Source organism: Spermophilus citellus, assembly GCF_964194105.1.
Source record: "Spermophilus citellus genome assembly, chromosome: 10".
Classification (NCBI taxonomy): Eukaryota; Metazoa; Chordata; class Mammalia; order Rodentia; family Sciuridae; genus Spermophilus; species Spermophilus citellus.
Genome location: NC_138197.1, coordinates 96555428 through 96576516, shown reverse-complemented (window position 1 = coordinate 96576516; position 21089 = coordinate 96555428). Strand labels below are relative to the sequence as shown.

Sequence of the window (21089 nt, the reverse complement as noted above, 5' to 3'; positions counted from 1 at the left end):
CACATTTATATTAAACCCGATCCATATAAATTAAAAACTAGAAATTAAGAACTAGTGTTGACACTAAGGTCTATTTAGAAAATGTTATTGAAGGTTCCCGACATCTTTGCTTGTAGGTGCTGCCACCTTGTGAACATGACTATGTACTACTCTGAAAATTCCTATTGGAAAAGAAAAAGAACTACCCAGAATCTATGGATACAATACAAAATTTTAACAGTTTTCTTTTATAAAATCTTAAAAATAACAGAGTATTTTATCTGTTATATGTCAAAATTTCTCAATCCAGTTATTATAATACTTAAATTTTAATTCATCTTTATAATACTACCTATTTTATTTCTGTAGATTATTTAAGAAATAAAATCCTTACAAAGTATAAATACTTTTATAGTACTTTCGGTAACTGTAAAATGAAATGAACATCAGGAAAACGCAAATAGTAGCTTCAAAAAGTGTTCATTTCTTGGAACAGTCAATGGTTTCAAAATTTTAAGTGTTTTACAGTTTAGATACAAATGGTTAATAAATATTCCCTTTAGCCATTTTGCTAATAAGAAGTTATGTCATATACAGATTAGAATCTTTTCCAAATGATTCCAGCATTTAATTTTTGCTCAAATAGATCTACAAGGGTTTGCAAGTGTAGCACACTAACTGCAGACATAAGGAGTATCAGTGACTTCACTCTGCAGATGGGACTAAACTAATTAATTTGGCCAAACATCCCATTCATAATAAATTTGTGAACAAGTCTTGTAGATATAACCATAGTCTTAGAAATCCCACTCTAAACTTACATGTGTAAAGAGATTTAGTCACAAAATTTGCCCTTCTTACAATGAAACTTGACCCATTTGTAGAAAGCAATTAAAATGCTTTTTAATCTTTACCGTGACCCATGAAGCCAAGTGCTTTTCAGTCCTCAGAAGAACAAATTAAAACAAATTAAAAAGTACATTTGCTCTTCTCATTACCCTAATTTGACAGGCAGCCAGAGCCTCTGGATCATTCATCAAAGTAATAAAAAGGGAAATGAGATGAAGAAAAAAAGGGGGGGGGGGAGAGTACGTGAAAGAGAAATGTTCTATTAAAACAAAGTTACTTAAAATACATCTTACATGTCCAAGTGTTAGAGGGGATAATAAAAATGCCCATTGTACATGGCAGGTCACTGGTTTCTCACACATCATAATTTATATCATTCATTGTAAGTTTTAATTAAATACTTCTTAGGATTTGTCTCTCCAGAATCATTTAACTACTGTGGAAAAGGATATAGAAAACCAAGGCAAAGGAGAAAGCACCTACCTCAGGTTAAGGCATCAGAAGTCCTTGAGGTCAAGTATCATATACTAGGATTCGGTAATGAAGCAGAGGCTAATACACCACCCTGGCCACTTCCCCGGGACTGAGGAGGTACACAGACTCTTAGACTACTCAGAGGTACAAAATACTTTAGCTATGGCTTGACTCAGCGGCTTCATACTACCATCACGCCTTCAGCAACGAAATATTTTCTTTTAAAACAAACTTTTCCAACACATTCTTATGTATCGTTATTTTCCAAACAGTACATATTATACTGCCATTTATTATTATGTGTCTCTAAAATACACACATCAAAGAAGCAGAAAATTAAGCTACATTATGGATAGAGGAACAATCTGATGCTAACTTCCCCACCCAAATCTGTCAGTGTTTCTCTCAGTCCCGCTTCAAAATGTGCAATAATTAATACACACCCACCTCAACAAGCAACTGCAATCTGGTATAATTTCCAGATTATTGTCACCCAGAAAGAATCATAGGGGCCAACAAAGAAATTATTTTCTTGACTTACTTAAGCCTAGAACCTAGACTTCATTGCAGTTTATAGTGTATAACAAAAATGAAATAAAAGAAGCCAAAACCATTTAATCTCTAACAACACATGCTTGCTCCTGAGACTATATGGTAATCCATTCAGAATAATTCAGTGCTCTAAACTTTGCATTTGGAACTGTGTTAATGTTTTAAAAAATTTATGGTGATAGGACAAAATATCACTGGGTATTTACTTGAATATCACTAACAAGCAATAAATTAGAGATATTAACTGACCTAGTAGGCTTTTTTTGACTGGTTGCAATTCCACTGTGATTAGACTGAGTTGCATATCTGGCTGTCAGACTGTATGAGGAGAAACAGAGAAATTGAATTAAAGAGATTCTTTGAACATGGAAAGAAAGCACAAACTTATAAGAAAACTATGAGTTCATGAAATGCAATTGGAACACATATGAACATGTATAAAGAATAACTTAATAAGAAAACTATGGTAATGTAACATAACCACCATGACCTTGGACTATGAATGCACTATGAAATAATGCAGTACAACCCTGGTAATAAGATGTGGCATTATTAACTTTAAAATTATGATTGTGTGATAGTATTAATATTCTTAATAGTATTATTGCACCTTATGAAATCCAAGTAGGTTTGTGTGTAATAAGTTATTGTTTCTACTAGACAAAAATTTTTAAAGGAAGTGTACAGTAAAATATTTTTCTCTAAAGAAGGGTCTACCCAAAAGTTGAAATGTAAGTGTATTTAAATTCTTGAAAAACAAGCTTAACAAATACTGGTAACAATTTTGGGCACTCTTGAGTTGCCTTTCTTAATGATTTTTTAAATCAAAATCTTCATTCAAAGACATATAAGAAAGCATTAAGTAAGCCAAGTTTGGAAGAATAACACTTCATAAAACAAATGCAAATTTGTATATTAAGTTAAACTGTCTCTTAGTTATTAAGAGTTGATGAATTAGTGTTCAAAGAAACAGGACCAACACTGGGGTGACATCATCCATGTGACCCTTGTCACCAACATCAGGGTGATAAGGGTCACACGGAGCCTTACTGCAATTGATCCAGTTACTTTGTTGCCCAGCAGCGAGGAGCACTTTAGTGAAGAAAAAGATGGCTTAGGATCAGGATCTGTTTCCTAAATTAATTAGTAGTCCTCTGAGCAAGTCTCGGGTAACACAGACGTCCTTCCTCATAGAGGAAGTCTTCGGGTACATTGAACACTTATTTTTACATTTGTCATATTATATACATGGTTATTTGCATATAATACATTCTGTATTTTAATCACACTGAACGTCTAGTTATAACTGGCCAAACTATCTCAGTAATAGTAATACAAGAATAAGTGAAAAGTAAAAAATAAACTGTCTCACCATTCATGTCTTCATACATGTACTTAGAGTAATGATGTCCATCCCATTTACCTGCCTTTTCCTCCTCCCTTCCCCTCCCTCCCCCTTTATCCTATCTAGAGATCATCTATTCCTCCCATACTTCCCCCTACCCTTGCCATTCCCCATTATGAATCAGCATCTTTATATCAGAGAAAACATTCAGCATTTGGTTTTGGGGGATTGGCTTATTAGCATTATATTCTCCAACTCCATCCATTTCCATGCAAATGCTATGATTTTATTCTCTTTTAATGCCATGTAATATTCCATTGTGTATATACACCACATTTTCTTTATTCATTCATCTACTGAAGAGCATATAGGTTGGTTCCACAGTTTAGCTATTGAGAATTGTTGAAAAAAATGTGCTATATATGTGTAATATGAATTGAAATGTATTCTGCTGTCATGTATAACAAGTTAGAATAAATTATAAAAAAAAGAAAAAAAAAAAGAAACTATACCAATGCAGTGAGATATTCATTTAAAATTTAAAGTTTTTTTTAAAGGGACCCAAAGAGAGGAAAAATTGTTTGTGAATTTCTCAGTTAACTTGTCAGTCCAAGAATAAGAGAACCATTTAAAGTTTAGTGACTACTTCTTGTCTTATACTTTCCAATTTGAACACAAATGTATGTAATAAAGATGATAATCAAGCAGCATATATCCTTTCAGGGAAATGAGACTACCTCATTGATTTTGCTCCATGTTTTTAAGGAAATACTATAATATAATTCCTAGTATAGAACTAGAAATAAAGGAAAAAACAAGTCCAGCGAGGTTAAGTAATTTAGTCAAAATCATCTTGATTTTATTGCCCATATGTGTTTTCTGATTTCTTATGAAAGAATACAGTATTTGCTGCCTGGTTTTGTTCTAAACAAGTTCTCTTACTTCAATTTCTTGACATTTAGCTTCTTTCCTGCTTCTCTTGCATTTCTGAAGAATACCAGAGTTTTTCCAAATTTATGTTTGAATTTGACCACGTGACTCTTCTATTTTTGGAATCTCTCCTTTTCATAGACAGCCAAGCTCACTTAATTGTCTATTACATTCTTTAGTCCTTTTTTCCTTCAACAAATCTTAGTTTCCCAACTCTTTTCCTCCCAAAGTGTATTCCTTCTTTCCTCAAACACTTTTATGCATTCTTTCACTTAGTAATTTATTTCCTACAAAGATCTGAAGTAAAATGTTACCCTTTAGCATTAACCTCATCTACATACTTCCAGCCACAAATATCAACTACATAAAAGACGTGTTCATGATCTTTAAACTCACACCAAAAATCACTACTTGCTTTCTTTTATCTTCTGTTCCTTCCATTAATAACTTTATTTCTATTCATGGAAGCAAAATTTCTTCAGTGATATGGACTTGAAATCTCAAGAACCGACCTTTTCCTTTTCCTTTTCCTTTTCAATTGTTACAGATGAGCAATCAATATCTAGTCATGCTGTTTGGACCGCTACAAATCCTTTTGCATCTTTGTTCTCTTTCAATTTCCAGGTTTATCACACTAACTCAAGCTTTCAACACTTTCCACAGTGCCTCTTAAATAGAGGAGTTGAAAGGTTTCACTCTTACCAAACTCATTATATATAATGGGACAATCAGAACCACAAAGGACCACAAACTGTATCTAGTCTTATCTCCTGATATTTATAGGTGAAGGAAGAAAAGTGCAAAGAGATAAACCATAAATTTCCTAAAACATAAAGAAGATTGGTGGCACTGAAAAGTAGATTCTAGCATTCAAAGAGTTCTACAGTGCTTCTTTACATTTGCACCCTATGTTCTACCTTTGTCACCTCATGCATTTTGTACTCAAGAGTAGTTCTTATTGTTTAAAAATTAAACAATAAGATAACAAATAACCCAATCAACAAATGGGCCAAGGACTTGAACAGACACTTCTCAGAGGAGGACATACAATCAATCAACAAGTACATGAAAAAATGCTCACCATCTCTAGCAGTCAGAGAAATGCAAATCAAAACCACCCTAAGATACCATCTCACTTCAGTAAGATTAGCAGCCACTATGAAGTCAAACAACAACAAGTGCCGGCGAGGATGTGGAGAAAAGGGTACACTTGTACATTGCTGGTGGGACTGCAAATTGGTGCGGCCAATTTGGAAAGCAGTTTGGAGATTCCTGGGAAAGCTGGGAATGGAACCACCATTTGACCCTGCTATTGTCCTTCTCAGACTATTCCCTGAAAACCTTAAAAGAGCATGCTACAGGGATACTGCCACATCGATGTTCATAGCAGCACAATTCACAATAGCTAGACTGTGGAACCAACCCAGATGCCCTTCAATAGATGAATGGATAAAAAAAAATGTGGCATCTATACACAATGGAGTACTATGCAGCAATAAAAAATGACAAAATCATAGAATTTGCAGGGAAATCGATGGCACTAGAGCAGATTATGCTTAGTGAAGCTAGCCAATCCCTAAAAAACAAATACCAAATGTCTTCTTTGATATAATGAGAGCAACTATGAACAGAGCAGGGAGGAAGAGCAGGAAGAAAAGATTAACTTTAAACAGAGACATGAGATGGGAGGGAAAGGGAGAGAAAAGGGAAATTGCATGGAAATGAAGGGAGACCCTCACTGCTATACAAAATTACATATAAGAGGTTGTGAGGGGAATGGGAAAATAAACAAAGAGAAAAATAAATTACAGTAGATGGGGTAGAGAGAGAAGATGGGAGGGGAGGGGAGGGAGGATAGTAGGGGATAGGAAAGGTAGCAGAATACAACAATTACGAATAGGGCATTATGTAAAATTGTGGATGTGTAACCGATGTGATTCTGCAATCTGCATTTGGGGTAAAATTGGGGGTTCATTACCCACTTCAATCTAATGTATGAAATATGATATGTCAAGAGCTTTGTAATGTTGTGAACAACCAATAAAAAAAATAAAATAAAAATAAAAAAAGAGTAGTTCTTAACCATCACCCAAACATTAATTGTGCTTCTCTTATTTGGGCTGCCTTACTCTCGCTGTCATTCCCATGGGAATACTTCCTAATTGTGTCCATCGTAACTAAATTCTTCTAAAGGACCACTGTAAATAACACCAAGTACACCTAACATGCCATCATCTCCTAGATACACATGGAATCTCTGCATATTTTTTACCTTCTCATGTAATAAAAACATAATTTTAGTTATTTAAAAGTGTAAACATAACAAGCTTTCTTCAAGGTAATCTCTTTGCTTGAATTATTACAAAGGATAAAATAGTTTATCAGAAAAGTCCCACAAATACACTTGAAACATATTCAAGTTGATGAAAAGAGAAATGAAGGTTTTGTGATTTTTTTAAGGAAATAAAATTCCTGGTATTTTTTTTTATTTAATAAGATGTGCCAAGACTATCATAGACATTGAGAGCTTGCCTGTTTTCTCTTATTAAAAGAGAAAAACAGTACATTTTGGAAAAAAATGTGACCTACATCACCAAACCAATTGCATAATTTTAATAATAGGGAGTATATTGTTAACACAATTTTTATTTGGACAACAGAGATGAATTTTGAAAGACTTGTATTCCAGGAATACAGTTAAGAGAAAAAGAAGACGACTGTGGAATTCTCAACATGACACATGACACAATTCATTTAACAAACAAATTGCACAAAAAAATATTTGGAGGGAAAACCTATATAGTCTTAAAATAACTTAAAAGTAATTGTCATGTATGGATCCTTATTTAGATCCTGACTCAATCAAACATTAAACTGTTGTTAAACATTTAACTGTTAAACCTTTATGAAAAGTTGATAATAAATGAAGCGAGGTAGGTGGTAAGTCAGTAAAAGGTCGAATCTGATTGGGGGGGTCCATGAGGAATTTAAATGGAATTTAGTTTGTTAAAAAATAAAAAGTAATATAAGAAGTATTTGTAGTATTACTAACTTGAAGAAATTAATTACTCTATCAAGTATAACTGCCACAGTACTTAGTGTATTGAAAAGAATTTATATTTATCATAGTAGGTCTACTGACAGGGTAACATTGCCATTCCACCAGTCTATTTATTATGTTTAAATTTTAATGCATAGTATATATTATGTTATTTACTATTTCATCAACTAATAATCTATTGAAAATCAATTCTAATTTTTTATTTTTTTATTGTAACTATTAAAAGAAATGTTGTACCAATCTGAATTTCTAATAGCTGACTGGTCAAAAATGCCTGGCCTGTAACTACATCAGTCTCTACCATTCACAGATGTTTATAGACCAAGAAGCATAGTCTCCTTGTAAGAACTTTTTAATTTCTTTTTTATTTAGCTGGCTTTTTAGCATCTATCATGAGCCCAGTGGGTAAAATACAAGGTTGGCATATGCCTCACATTTCTTTAATACTTCATAATGTTAAAGGCACTGCATTTGTGTGAATATACATATGTACATACATATGTGCATATGTAGAGGTATATTTTAATTACAAACGTGCTGCTTGCTACTTTAATTATAGTTTTGCTGCCAACTTGCTTTCATGCTTTGCTACCTCTCTCTGTTTCTTTGTTCTCATTTGAAAATAAGATAGGAATAAAATTTAGGAGGCTTAGCTGTGCATTGGTAATAAGTTATTTAAAAATTAAGTTATTACTTTAGCCTTAAAATCACTTAGAAATCACAAATCCTTAATCTCCATATTCCTCTTTATTTCTCTGCATTTTTTTTTCTTTTCAGCTGCTTACATATTCAATCTTTCCCCATCTTGCTCATAACTCTTTTGATTGTCTCAAAGTCTTTGTTTCTCAATAACTCCTATTTTTTCTTATAAAAATCATCTTGCTTTATGTCTCTCTTCCTAGACAGCAGGAAAGCATTTTTCCTTACAGGGCCTATAATACTACTTCCCAACCTCTAAGTTTATCACAGATTAGTGACGAGGCAGGTGCACAGGCACAGCTAACTTGCAGTGTATTAATAACAGACACAGGGGACATGTAAACACAGCTCCAAGACAAAGTGGGGTAAAGTGAATGGTCAGAAGACCAAGGAAGTGGGAGTTTTCAGATACCCGAAGTGAAGATTGCAGTTTTCTTTCCTGAAATGTTGTCAAATGAAACACCTAGCTAATAGATGAGGAAGAGGAAAACAAAAGTCAGAAGCAAAAACACAGAAGAAGTAAATGTTTTGAGACTCACTGGGAGTTCTCCTAAGGAAGGACCTGAGATTACCTTTCTGGTAAAGGGGGACATCAAAGGGATGTTGTTCATTTTCCTGAATGTGGAAGGGAAGAAGGCACAACTATATACAATCTATGTTTTTAAATAAGAATGGGACTTATCTGCTGTTCAAAACACAGCAGGATCCAAATTTCAGAACTTCCTATTCCAGCTTTAGTGTAAATACTCATGTGGAATTATAATATCCACTTAGTATAAGGAAAGAAAGCTTCTTAAAGTAAACACATCTTACACTGCGGATGACCTGTTCTTACTAATCACTAGAGCCTTGCTGCTCAAAGTGTTGTCTGTAGACCAATAATACTGGCATCACCTGAGACTTGTTAGGAGTACAGAATTTCAGGTTCCCTCCCAGACTTCCTGAGCCAGAATATACATTTTATTTTTTATTGGTTATTTTTAGTTATACATGACAATAGAGTCCATTTTGATAAAATTATGTACACAATGTGGGATTCACTGTGGTGTATTCATATATGTACACAGGAAAGTTATGTCAGGTTGAGAATCTGCATTTTTAAAAGGATCCCCATATAATTTCTATGTATATTAAAACTAGAAATGCTGTGTTCTGCAGAACACCTAGAAATGTCTCCCCAGAGGGGAAAAAAGATGTAGTTTCCAGAATTAAATAGCATAATGTAAGCACTTCAAGCCCTGTTTCAGTGCTCATCTTATATCATACTGTTGCTCTAGCTGTCAGCAGATCCCTTCTAGAAATCATCTCCCTTAGTTGTCCTGACAAAACAGGTATATCCAACTACTCCTACTTTTCAAATACACCTTCAATCACTGTCCCATCTCCCAAGATTTAATGTTATGGTCATGAATATTTTAAAAACCATAACATTGGCCACCAATCTATTCCTCCATTCCTTTTACAGCAAGTGTATATTTCAAACTTTAGAGTTTCCTTTCTAAATACTTCCTTGCTATCTCCCAGTCTATCTTGACTATATGGTAATTGATCAGGATAAAGGTCTACTAAACAGGTTGTGGTATTCTCCTGAGCAGGAATCATGTTATGTTCGCTTGTACACTCTCAGTCCATATTATGGGGTTGGTCTATGTTCAATAACTAAGTAATTGATTGCTATTTCCAAGGGGAATTATTAAATATGACATGTTATATCTTTACCTTCTAAGCAAAGGAAATTTATCCAATATTGGAATTATCATAAGTATGTTAAAAAAAAGAAAGAGAAAGATAATAAATAGTCCTTTTTGTATCCTTATTAAGTGAAAGGCATTTATGTCCATTTTCATATTTATTTTTCACAATGGTCCCATATAGCTGATACTCTGTATACCCAGCATCTGACAAACATGAAAACTGATGTTTTTAAATGAAGATTATATAAATATGTAACACATAAAACTCCAATGTTGAAATTTGAATTTAAGTTGGTTAAATTCCAAAATTCTATGCTGTTCTGTTATGCCATATTATCTTCTTAGAAATTGACTCTCACTTAAATTATTGTCATGCTTCTTTGCTTATTCATTGCCCTGTAGATTTACAAAGATCCTCAAGGCATTATAATAATTCTTTTATCCTACCTACAAAATATCACCTTTATAAGTTTGAAATAAATAAACCCACTTTCAGTTGATACTATTTGGCATTCAGAGAGACAACATTAAAAAAAAAAAAAAAAAAAACAAACTTCATTTGGGGCTCGGGTGGTGGCTCGACAGTAGAGTGCTTGCCTAGCACATGCAAGGTGCTGGGTTCGAGCCTCAGAACCACATAAAAATAAATAAATAAATAAATATTAAAGAATTTTTTAAAAAAAACTTCATTCAATACATCATTCATATTGTTTCCTTCATTTAAAGTGTCCAGAATGGGAACATCAATAGAGACTGAAAATATATTAGCAGTTGCTTATGGTGAGTGATATAAGGCAGAGGAATGGCGAGTGATTTCTAATGGGCACCTGGTTTCTTTGTGAGATAATTAAAATACTCTAAAATTAGAGAGTGGTGATGGTTGAACAATTGCATGACTTGGCCCCAAACCAATCAATTGAGTGTTTTAAATGGTAGGACTTATTTTTGTGAATTGTATCTCAATATAGATTAAAATTAAAATTAAATATATATTTAATAATCCCCACATGCCTTATATCAGATATAAGGCATGTGGGGATTATTAAACTCATCAAAATACCTAAACCTCACACATCACAACTTTATCTCCTTTAATTATTATCAAGCTTCATAAAAAATCTCAGTTGAAGGAAGTGATAGTTAATTACTGTGGTTATTTAAAATATTTTGTCTTTTCTTATTCACAACTACTACTTTTACACCTGCTTTTTCTCCCTAATATCCTAGAGAGCGCCATATCCACTTGCTAAGGAATGTGGCCTTCATCTGGAGAATTATCAAAAGGTTTTAACTGTAGAATAAATGATACCTTCTTAGATGAGATACATCCTTCTCTTAGACTTATAAAGAAGGGATAAAGGAAGAAAGGAGGTTGGAAAACTTGACTAGACTGGAAATGGGGAGACCAAATAGAAAATCACTGTTATAATTCAGGCCAGATTTGATGGGAGCTCAATGAAGGTAGAAGCACAGGAAATAGAAGCAAAAGATTCTGTTGAAATAGTGGACACAGGAACTGGAAAAGAGGGGAAAAAAATCTACAATGACTCCTGGGCCTTTGGCTTGAGTTGAATTGTACAGTGACCTGGGAAAATAATGTAAGAAAAGGAGGTTGAATATCTATGTGTGATGTAGGAACAGAACAGAGGAAAAATCAAAACTCCAATTCTAAGTTATGTCAACATTCAAGGAGGGGAGAAAGTCTTGGGAGGATGGATATTCATGAATGAGCAAATCTACCTACATAGCAGACTCTACAATCTTATTCTAATAGTTCTTTTATAAAGTACATAAATACTCAGAATAAACTTTAGGACAAACTAATGAATAAATAAGAAAGCAACTTCACATTCCTAAGATTTTGAAAGTGACAGACACTGATGTTGAGAATTTTGACCTAGTTCATGCTTCATATTAATCTAATATTCATTTATGCAATCAATTAATAAATTATTTAAAAAGAAGTTATTGACTACTGACCATATATTAGCACTGTGTTTAAATGATTTAATTTGGGAAAAAATAGGTTTAAGCAGAGATGACTGTTTCACTATGAGAAATATAACGTTTAAAATCATGTATATGAACATATATATTCTTCATAAAAATGTAATGGGTTATTCAATGGAAACTGAATTCACTTCAAGTTTGGAAGGGAAAACACAACATTATGCAGATATTCAGAAAGTGATGCATTGTATACTTTCTGTGAATTGATAAACTGAAATACCAATAATAAGATGTAGTATATTGGCTAGTAGCACAAAATGTGGAGCCAATTGCCCTCGTTAAAATACCAGCTCACTGATCTCTGTGCCTATTTCCTCATCTGGTAAACAAGGGTGATAGCTTCACCTACAGAATTTTTTTGTGAGGAGTCAACTGTACAGCACTTAGAACAATGTCTGGTACAAATAAACAATTAATAACAAAAATACACCGGAATTCAGATGCACATTATAGAGTCCCTGGAGGCCCTGTAAATATCTGTATAAATCCTGTAAATGTAATATCACATTTCTCAATATCTAAAGTAGCCTCATCTACCTGTATTTAGTAGTCTTTCCCACCACAAAAATGATGGTTCTTAACTACCACTTTCAGTGTCACCATATTCTTACACAAAAGCCCACAAGCAGGGCCTTGAGAAGTATAGGAGCTGAGCTTTTAACTATGGCTCCTTGTGTCCAAGTTTAAAATTAATTTGGGCATATGATTTCTCGAAGGGAAAAACAATGAAGCACTATTCTACCCCCCAATTTTCCTGGATATTATCCAATCTTCTTGAATTCTGAAGTCAGCAATAGAAACTCTTCTAGGACAGAGTTCTAGAAAGAATCACCAGAAACTGGTCCAATAGGATGTTTAAGAACCATTATTTTCAGAACAACACACTGGGTGCCATTTCTAGAACTTGTATCTATCAACATTGCACATTAAAAAATATCTTAAAATGAGGATTTTTTTAATGACATGGTTGGTCATTAGATGAAGATATGCATTTCAAATAGAGTTTTGTAAAATTTATATTCCAAAGTTTACAGATAATTTTAAAGACAAGGATAAAAATGACTCAGAATATGAAGGATTCCTTTTAAAAAAACATTATTTGCCTTTAATAAGGTAGAAAAACAAAATCTATTCTGCAAAACTGTGATCCTTGTCTGCTCACTTGACTTACGGGAGTTTGGATTCCCAGAGTTCTGGACTGAGTTCTCCTCTTCCCCTTAGCTTTATACTCTTCTATTCCTTTTGTATCAAGCTTAACTGGTTAAAAGTGGTTAAGAAAATGTTCTCAGGTCTATATCTCTGATCTTGACCACTTTCCTGAACTCCAGAGTCACATGCTAGACACCATCATCTAGAAGTGCCATTAACAACTCAAACCTCTGGAGGCTGAAGCTGAAATTTATTTCTCCCCAACTCTTCCTGCTTTTTCTTCCACCTCATGTTTCCATTATTGTATTATCATTTTTCCTTATTGAAATACATCACTAATTATTCAACAACAACAAAAAAAAAGAGAAATGGGATTCACCCTGTCACTAGGGCAGTCTTTCTAAGTTGTTATAGCCTCATTTTTCCTCTGTTAAAAATGCTCAGAGCAATTTTCCTTTATATTCAGGAAACAAATCCCAGCTCCTAGGTATAGAATTCAGACTTCTTAAGTTGACCTCTGTTTACTTCTCTAGTCTTTTCTCTTGCCCTACCCCATGATAATTTAAACATAGCCGTAAAAAAAAATAATTTGATACTCCTTCCATTGGAAGGTGAGACCTTTGACCTTTCCCAAACCCCCTGTTTGAATTTAGGTGGAATTCAAATAGATTCCTCATAGAAAAAGTATACCATACTGAGACTGTCCAGCTGGACTGGACATGTGCAGTCTCTGTTCCAGGTAAGCTACTGAGCAGTGAAGAACTCATCTTGGAGGTGGAGTCTCCAAGCAGATATATTCTGCCTCCAAGAAGTTTGTGACACTCCAACCAGTCCTTCCTTCCCCAGTGGATGTCCTGGTTATAATGCAGCAGAGACAAGCCATTGCCTCTGGACCTTTTCTGATTCCTTGGGTTGCAATATACATGAACAAAATAAAATGGTTATTGCTCTGCCCACTAAACCGTGGAGTTGTTGTTTTTTTTAAAACCACAATAGGTATCCAGAACATATTTCTACTTAAAACTTTCTCCCCACCCAAAAGGCTGCAGCTTCATCCAAGTGAAATGACACTTTGTGCTCTTTTAGATTACTTAGCATAGCCTACTGAACTATGTGCTTTACTATCTAGGTTCTCTGTAAAACTGTGGGCAACTTGAAAAATAAAAATATCACCAATCTCAACTACATATCTAGTATGACTCTTAGCACATGAGGTGGGGGGAGGGGTGATTATTTGTTGAAAAAAATCACACGTGAATTTTTGAAAAAATAACCAATAGAAAAGAAAACTGATTTCTAATGTAATACACAAAAATTACAGCAACAATATCAACCTTTCATTAAACCATATGGTATGCATTGACTGACTCTGCCCAAGTAGATAGTGGTTGATTTATTAAAACAAAAACTAGGTACAAAACAGTGTTTTTAAGATGGATGTGCTTAATCCAAAAGTTTCTGAATAAATTATGCTTCTTAGATCAACATAGAATGTAATGAGAATTTTTACCAACATATATATGTATATAAATACATATATGTAAATATTGCATGAAAAATATATAGAGATAAATATGACATGAAAACATATTATAACCTCTGTCTTATCTTAAATTTTTACAGACAGAAATTTATATATAGAGAGATATATAACTCTTCATCTATATTATGAGATTTTGCAGAAAATTATTTTAGGATCATCCTTGTTTCCTGTCTTATTATTGATATGAATAGGCGCTACACATATAGGAATGGATATCCCCATAAAGAATCCCTATGTAGTCAAACATCTCAAATTATTGATTCCCAAAGTAAGAAACAGTTATTCTTAATCACTATATCACATTTGTTCTTCAATAGTACTATTCCTTTGTGAAATGCCTTTGTACAAAGGAATACAAAGAAATAAATTGGAGAATATGAAGTAAAAAAAAAAAAAGAAATTCCTGGGTTTTAGTTTTAGTGGATGATTTTTATCTCCCAATTTTATTTCTCTATTTTGAAGTGTTAAAAAGACGGGGGTTGGCCAGATGTGGTGGCACATATGTTGAGGCAGGAGGACTGCAAGGTAAGCTTGGGCAGCTCAGTGAAACCCTCAGCAATTTAATGAGATTCTCAGGAACTTGTTGATAGCCAGTCTCAAAATACAAAATAAAAGAGGGCTAGGAATATAGCTCAGTGGTAGCAATCCTGGGTTCAATCCCTATAAAATTTTAGAATTTCCCTTAAATTTACTAGAAATGCCTTAAGAAAAAAAACTGAAAGTAAACTTCCTAAGATACATTATATTTAAGTATAATTTTGAAAGTCTTCTGCTAAGAATTTTTAGACCGGAGAATGAACTTGGAAAACAGGAAAGCACATTTACTAAATATTTAAGAATGAGATAGACTGAAATACATTTCTTTATACTGGAGATCCTATGATTGATCGAAGTGGAAATAAATCGTATATTCAGAATTAAGATTTAAATATTTCCTTAAGCCAGAATCCTCCTTTACTATGAAGATTTTCCTTTCTGTAGGAGCTTTGCAAACTGTGACAGAATGATAGCTGGTAAGATATGAACTCAAGAAAGAGTATACATTCACTTTTGCAAATACATCTTTTGTATCCTCAAAATCATGTTTCTTCAAAAAATATTTAAGATATTTTGCAACAATATGCACGTCAGAACATGTGACAAAATTATTTATCTTTATACTTGAATTTTGCTGAGAATTCACTGAAGATATTTATTCACTTACCCATAAATGAATGAGTCAGAAACTTAGCTTTCTTCCACATGTGTTTCTTTTTAGTAGCTGGGTGGCTGAAATATCATCCCAATTGCATTTAAGACAGGTTACTGTGATAACTTATCCCATTAGTGAAATATGGCATGAAAATATATTATAACCTCTGTCTTATCTTAAATTTCTACAGACAGTTAATAAGGCCACCTGCACAGTCTGCTCTTGAGAGATCTCAAATCAGTAACTAAAGAGGGAGATGCATGTGTAAGATATATCACCATCAAAGTCTCCTACTCTTTTAGGAATGTTGGACTCCAAGATAAAGAACTCAGGAAACCAGACTCATATTTCTTTCACAATGTCATCGTAAATTAGATTTTCCACAATGCTTTTACTTAAACATAGCTCAGAACACTATACTGTTCCATGGATTATTTTCCATTTACAATTTTCAGTATGGAATGAAATTACATCTAAATATGTTGAGAGCTCCATTATAAAAGTTCATTTTAATACAACCACCTTTAAAAAAAAAAAAAAAAACTGGACCCTGAAGAATGGACAAAGCCATTTTTTTAACCCCCAAATTTAAACTAACTTAGGAAAAGACCACCCAGATTAGTGAAAAATTGGATTATTTAATATTTCCAAAGACTTGCAACATGTTGTAGTCACACAAAATACATTAACTATTTAAAGTACATATGCTTATGAAAATGACTTTTAATTATGACCTTTATAAAATGATTAGATAAACTCATAAAGTATGTGAAGACTTACAAGAAAGTTTATTTTATTGAGTCTGTAATTAGGCTATTCTTAATTTATGGCAAAGTAAATATAATAATCACAACAATCAGTTACATATTATTTAGAGGAGGCTGTAGCCTCAAAACATTTCTCATAGTAAACTTTGGTCAAGTCTGCCTCCCAGCCTTGAGAACCAGCAGGGAGATAAGGCTGGTTTTAAAAATCTACCTTATGAGGCTAAGAGGTCAATCAGAAAGTGGGAGACAGTGAGCAGAAGGAAGGAAGCAAATACGAAGAAGCTAGTGTTGAAAGTGAGCTTTGCAATGAAGACAGGACCTTAACCAATGGTTAAAGTCTCAAAATCAAAATGACTTCAGTTGCTGAAATGTGCAGGCACTGAGATCCAATTCTACCTGTATTTAGTTGTCCCTGATTACAACTTGGATTTCCTTGTGTATCCAGCTATAGGAAAATACAAATTTTCATCCTGACAAGAATAGTATAGTTTTTAAGACAGTTATATTTTCCATTGTAAGAAATTAATAGATTAATATGTAATAATTTATTAATAAAATTATTTCATTTGATATAAAATTACAAGTACAATAAGTCTACTGCTAGTACTTTATTTAAGAAGAGACTGCCTTTAAAACACTAAAAATCAAGTGTTTATAATTAAAACCAAATTAACATTAGGAAGAAAACACCCATGAAATGTATACACAGGAAATCAGAATGTCCTGTGGTAACATTCTAAATAAATGGTGAATTAAAAACGAGTGTATGTGAATCACAGCTCCATGATCACACACATTTCACATTAAAAACAAGATTGGCAGCTTAAAGACTAAGTTATAAAAAATTGGCTATTTGTTTTTATTTAGACAATTAAATCCCTAATATATAATCACTTAAATTCTCTAAATCAAGAGCCAGTTTAATACTTTAAAATATGTTTCAATTCAGTAATTACTTTGGAAAGATAGCACATAATTATGATGTTTCATATTACAACCAGAAAATAGTTCAGTTCATTGATTTTGATTTTAAGGAAAACATGTTTCCATTTTTTTTTTTGAGATTTAGACTTATGTATAACTCTCTTTTCCCTTATTTGGTGCCACTAATGCACTAATGTATTGATAAAGGAAAAACAAAAGTTTAAGTTTATAACATGAAGCAAAACAGGACAGAAGAAAAGGGCCATTGAGGAACAAGAGTGTTCAGCAATTTTGGAGAACCAAAATAAACGGCTTAATGAAGAGTAAGGAAAGCCTTACCCTATGCACACATTGTGAGAGGGTTCAGTATGGAAGAGTAAGTAGAGAAGCCAGACTAGGAAATTCCAGAAAAGGGGGAAATTAAATTAATGCCTGTCAATCCCCGTCTGTGATCATTCTATGGCCAAGGGTTTTAATGGGCAAAAACAAAACAAAACTAACCATCTGAACAAATAAGAAAGAGTTTTAACTATAATAAGTGAATAATTCCAGGAATAAGTAATATAAAAAATACAGAAAAGATGCTGCTGAAATGCAGGGATTCCTTAGTTTGCTTGGAATGATGCCCATGGAGCATTATAAAATGAGCCATGCCCCATATTTAAAATATCTGTCATTTTATGCTTAAATTCAAACAAATATAAATACTCTCTAGACTTTTAGAAAGGCCTTGAAAAGGAAAGAGTCAGATTTGTCTTGATTCTGCAGAACATATTTATAAAATGTGTTTATTATATAAACACTCCACTGGTTTTCAACGTTTAGAATCAACCTATATCAAGAATGTACAAGAATCTCTTGTGTGTACAAAATAGAATGTTAATCTTATAAATATTGAAAATGAAAAATGGCTTGGAAATTTTTAGTGCATGCATGGAAACTGAACAAAAGTGTTAATCTCATGTTTTACTAAATAGAATGACAAAAGTTACTCTATAGTTCATTGAAAAGCAATAAAGATATTATTTTGTTTTACAAATTTACAAAGCTAACAAATTAAAAAAACTAAAAGAATAGAATATTGCTACCTCAGAAGCATTCCTAGAAAGGCTTGTTTATGTGAATATAAACATATCTTAATTGATAAAAATTATATATATATCTATAATTCAAATATTATATATATATATATATATATCTTTCTATAACTCCTCCCTCCAGTTCTCTATTGAGTAGATTCCAATCTAGTTACCAAAGGGACTATTCCACTGAATGTAGCTGACATAACTTTCCTATGCACATATATGAATATTCCACAGTGAATCTCAACATCCTGTACATCCACAAGACTGGGATTCTAATTAGAATAAGATACATTTCATGTTTGTATAAATATGTCAAAATAGATTCTACTGTCATGTATAACTAAAAAGAACAAATGAAATTTTTTTTTACAACTCCAGTGCAAAATCCCTGGGTCGGGTCTTAGCACTCATCCTTCTGATTTGCAATATTTGATACTATTGAGGTCCAGTAGATAATGGTTACCAACACAAGGTCTGTTGTCAGAATTCCTGGATTCAGTTGAGAGATTAGTCTCTGTGAAACTCTGTACACTTTAATTGATCTTTTCATTTTTCAGTTTCCTTCTCTGAAAAGTAAGATCAGTGCCTGTGTTATACACAGGATTGCCTTGAGGATTATAAAAGATTGAATGTGGGTGAAAACTATTTAGAACAGCAATTGCAACATGATGGGGCTACCCATTAACTATTCCCATCCATCTTTCCCTCCTCCTTGGAATGGTTCCTTCACTTGCTTTCCAGGACACTAAGTTTTCCTGGTTTTCTTCCCAATTTACTATCTGAACTGTTAAAATTTCCTCTTCCAGGTCTTGCTGTTTCCTTAATCTCTAATCATTGGTGGTCTCTTCACCCAACACCTTAGTTATCTTCATCTGTACACAGATTATGCTGAGTTTATTGCCTAGTCTCATAGATCTTTATAAATTTTATAGGTAATATCTCCATAATTTTTATCTATAAACTCAAACTTCAGTCAGGCAGTTCCAATGGTCTCCTTAATATTTCCAGCCAGATATAACTCACAGACGTTTCTAAGATGACACATCAATAAGCGGATATTTTACATTCCCCTACCAAAACTGCTCTTCCTACATTCTTTTCAGTCAGTAAATGGAAGTCCCATTTTCTAACAGCCAATACTAATAATGTTAGCATCTCCTTCCTTTTGACTCTTTCCATTAGAAATCTGTCAGTTTATTTTACTGAGACTGCCATTAAAATACATTTGGAACTTCTCTCCATTTTTACTATGGTATCCCAAGCTTTTCTCCATGATTCTATGCTATCTCCTTTCCCAATGCTTTCCATTCTCAGTACAATAGCCAGAGGGATGCTTCCTTTTTCTGTTTGCATCCTCCTCATGGAGCACTAGCTTTCCAGCTTGCCAGGATTAAGCCTGTCTTTACAGTGATGACAGAGCCATACTAACGTCTTCCTTGTCTTTTTTTGAATTATATCCTACTCTTTGGCTTCCTTTCCTCTGAACCATTCCAACTGGATGTTTTCTCTTTTTGATGTAAACCAAATAGGCTCCTAACTCGGGGTTGGAGGGCTTGTTCATCTGTCAGCCTGAAATCCTTGCTGTTACCAAACACCAAGTCCTCTTGTTACTGGGATTGGTATCATCATCTCAGTGAGGTCCTCCTCAGTATCCTATTTAAATTTGCAAAAATGTGTCTCTTAGGCCTGATGACCCCTTTTATGATTTGTTTTTCTCCAATATCAGTGTCAAAATCATTACAACATACTTTATTTTTCCACTGTTTGTCACCCATGACTAGAAAGGGAGCTTCAAGAGAACAAGGATTTTAAAAATCTATTTCATCCTCTACCATATTTCCAGTGCCCATCAGATTATATGGGGCATCCTAAGGGTTTAAAGGATATTTTTAAACAAATGAATGAAGAGTTATAGATGGAGAATTATGAATCGAAATATAATGACCAAAACAGATAAATAAGAATTATTCTAGAAGTACTTTATTCACTTATGTGAGAGTAACTACTAAAGATAATACTCAAAACACAATAAAATATATAAAAAAGTAATATCTAAAATAATTAAAGAGGTTACCTGTGTATAGTTAGATGGCTTGGAAAGGAGTAAGCATTATTAATAGGTTATTACTTTTAATTATGAGGATATTATTGTGAATCATTTTAATACATTAAATAAATTTAGAAGTGGAATGAATGCACATGTGTGATTAGAGAATGTGACAAAAGAGGTAACCGTGATGAGATTAGCAATGTTTCTAATGTGGGTCAATGTATATTTTATTATATATGTGACATGTTCTTTAAGTGGGAGAAGGAAAGTTGAAAACAGCTATTTTGTTTATTAGTTGCTAAGTGGTATACTAAGTAGGCATTTTACCCATAAATCTGTTCATGTAGTCTCTTGAACACCCTCATGGGGCAGTTATCACCATTCTAGCATTTCAGGTAAGGAGACCAGAATTTGAGCAGATTAACTCCACCTGTCTAGTGCCACTCCACTGGGAATAAACAGGCAGGATTTAAACACAGTTTGACAGACTCTTTATGACAAAAACTATACAAATGTGTCTTTATCTACAAAAACATAATTACTCAGGGTTCTCAAGCTGTCTAGATCATGAAATAAAAGCATAGAACTGAACCCAAATATGTATGTGTGTGTTGTATGCTCAGGATCATGCTCACATTTTTAAAATTTTTTTTGTTTTAATTAGTTATATACGATAGTAGAATGCATTTATGTACTTTGATATATCATATGTAGATGGGATAAGATTTCTCATTTTTCTGAGTGTACATGTTGCAGAATCATATTGGTCATATAGTCACATATTTA

General features: G+C 33.3%; 1 protein-coding gene across 4 annotated transcripts in view; it reads right to left on the bottom strand.

Moving 5' to 3' along the window:
* The window catches only part of NAV3 (neuron navigator 3), a 353745-nt gene that overhangs the window by 189850 nt on the left and 142806 nt on the right, over positions 1–21089 (bottom strand). For all 4 annotated transcript variants that reach the window (XM_081309697.1, XM_081309698.1, XM_081309699.1 and 1 more), the window contains exon 6: positions 2104–2172. In XM_081309697.1, the coding sequence (XP_081165823.1) occupies positions 2104–2172 (69 nt within the window). The remainder of the gene's footprint in view (positions 1–2103; positions 2173–21089) is intronic.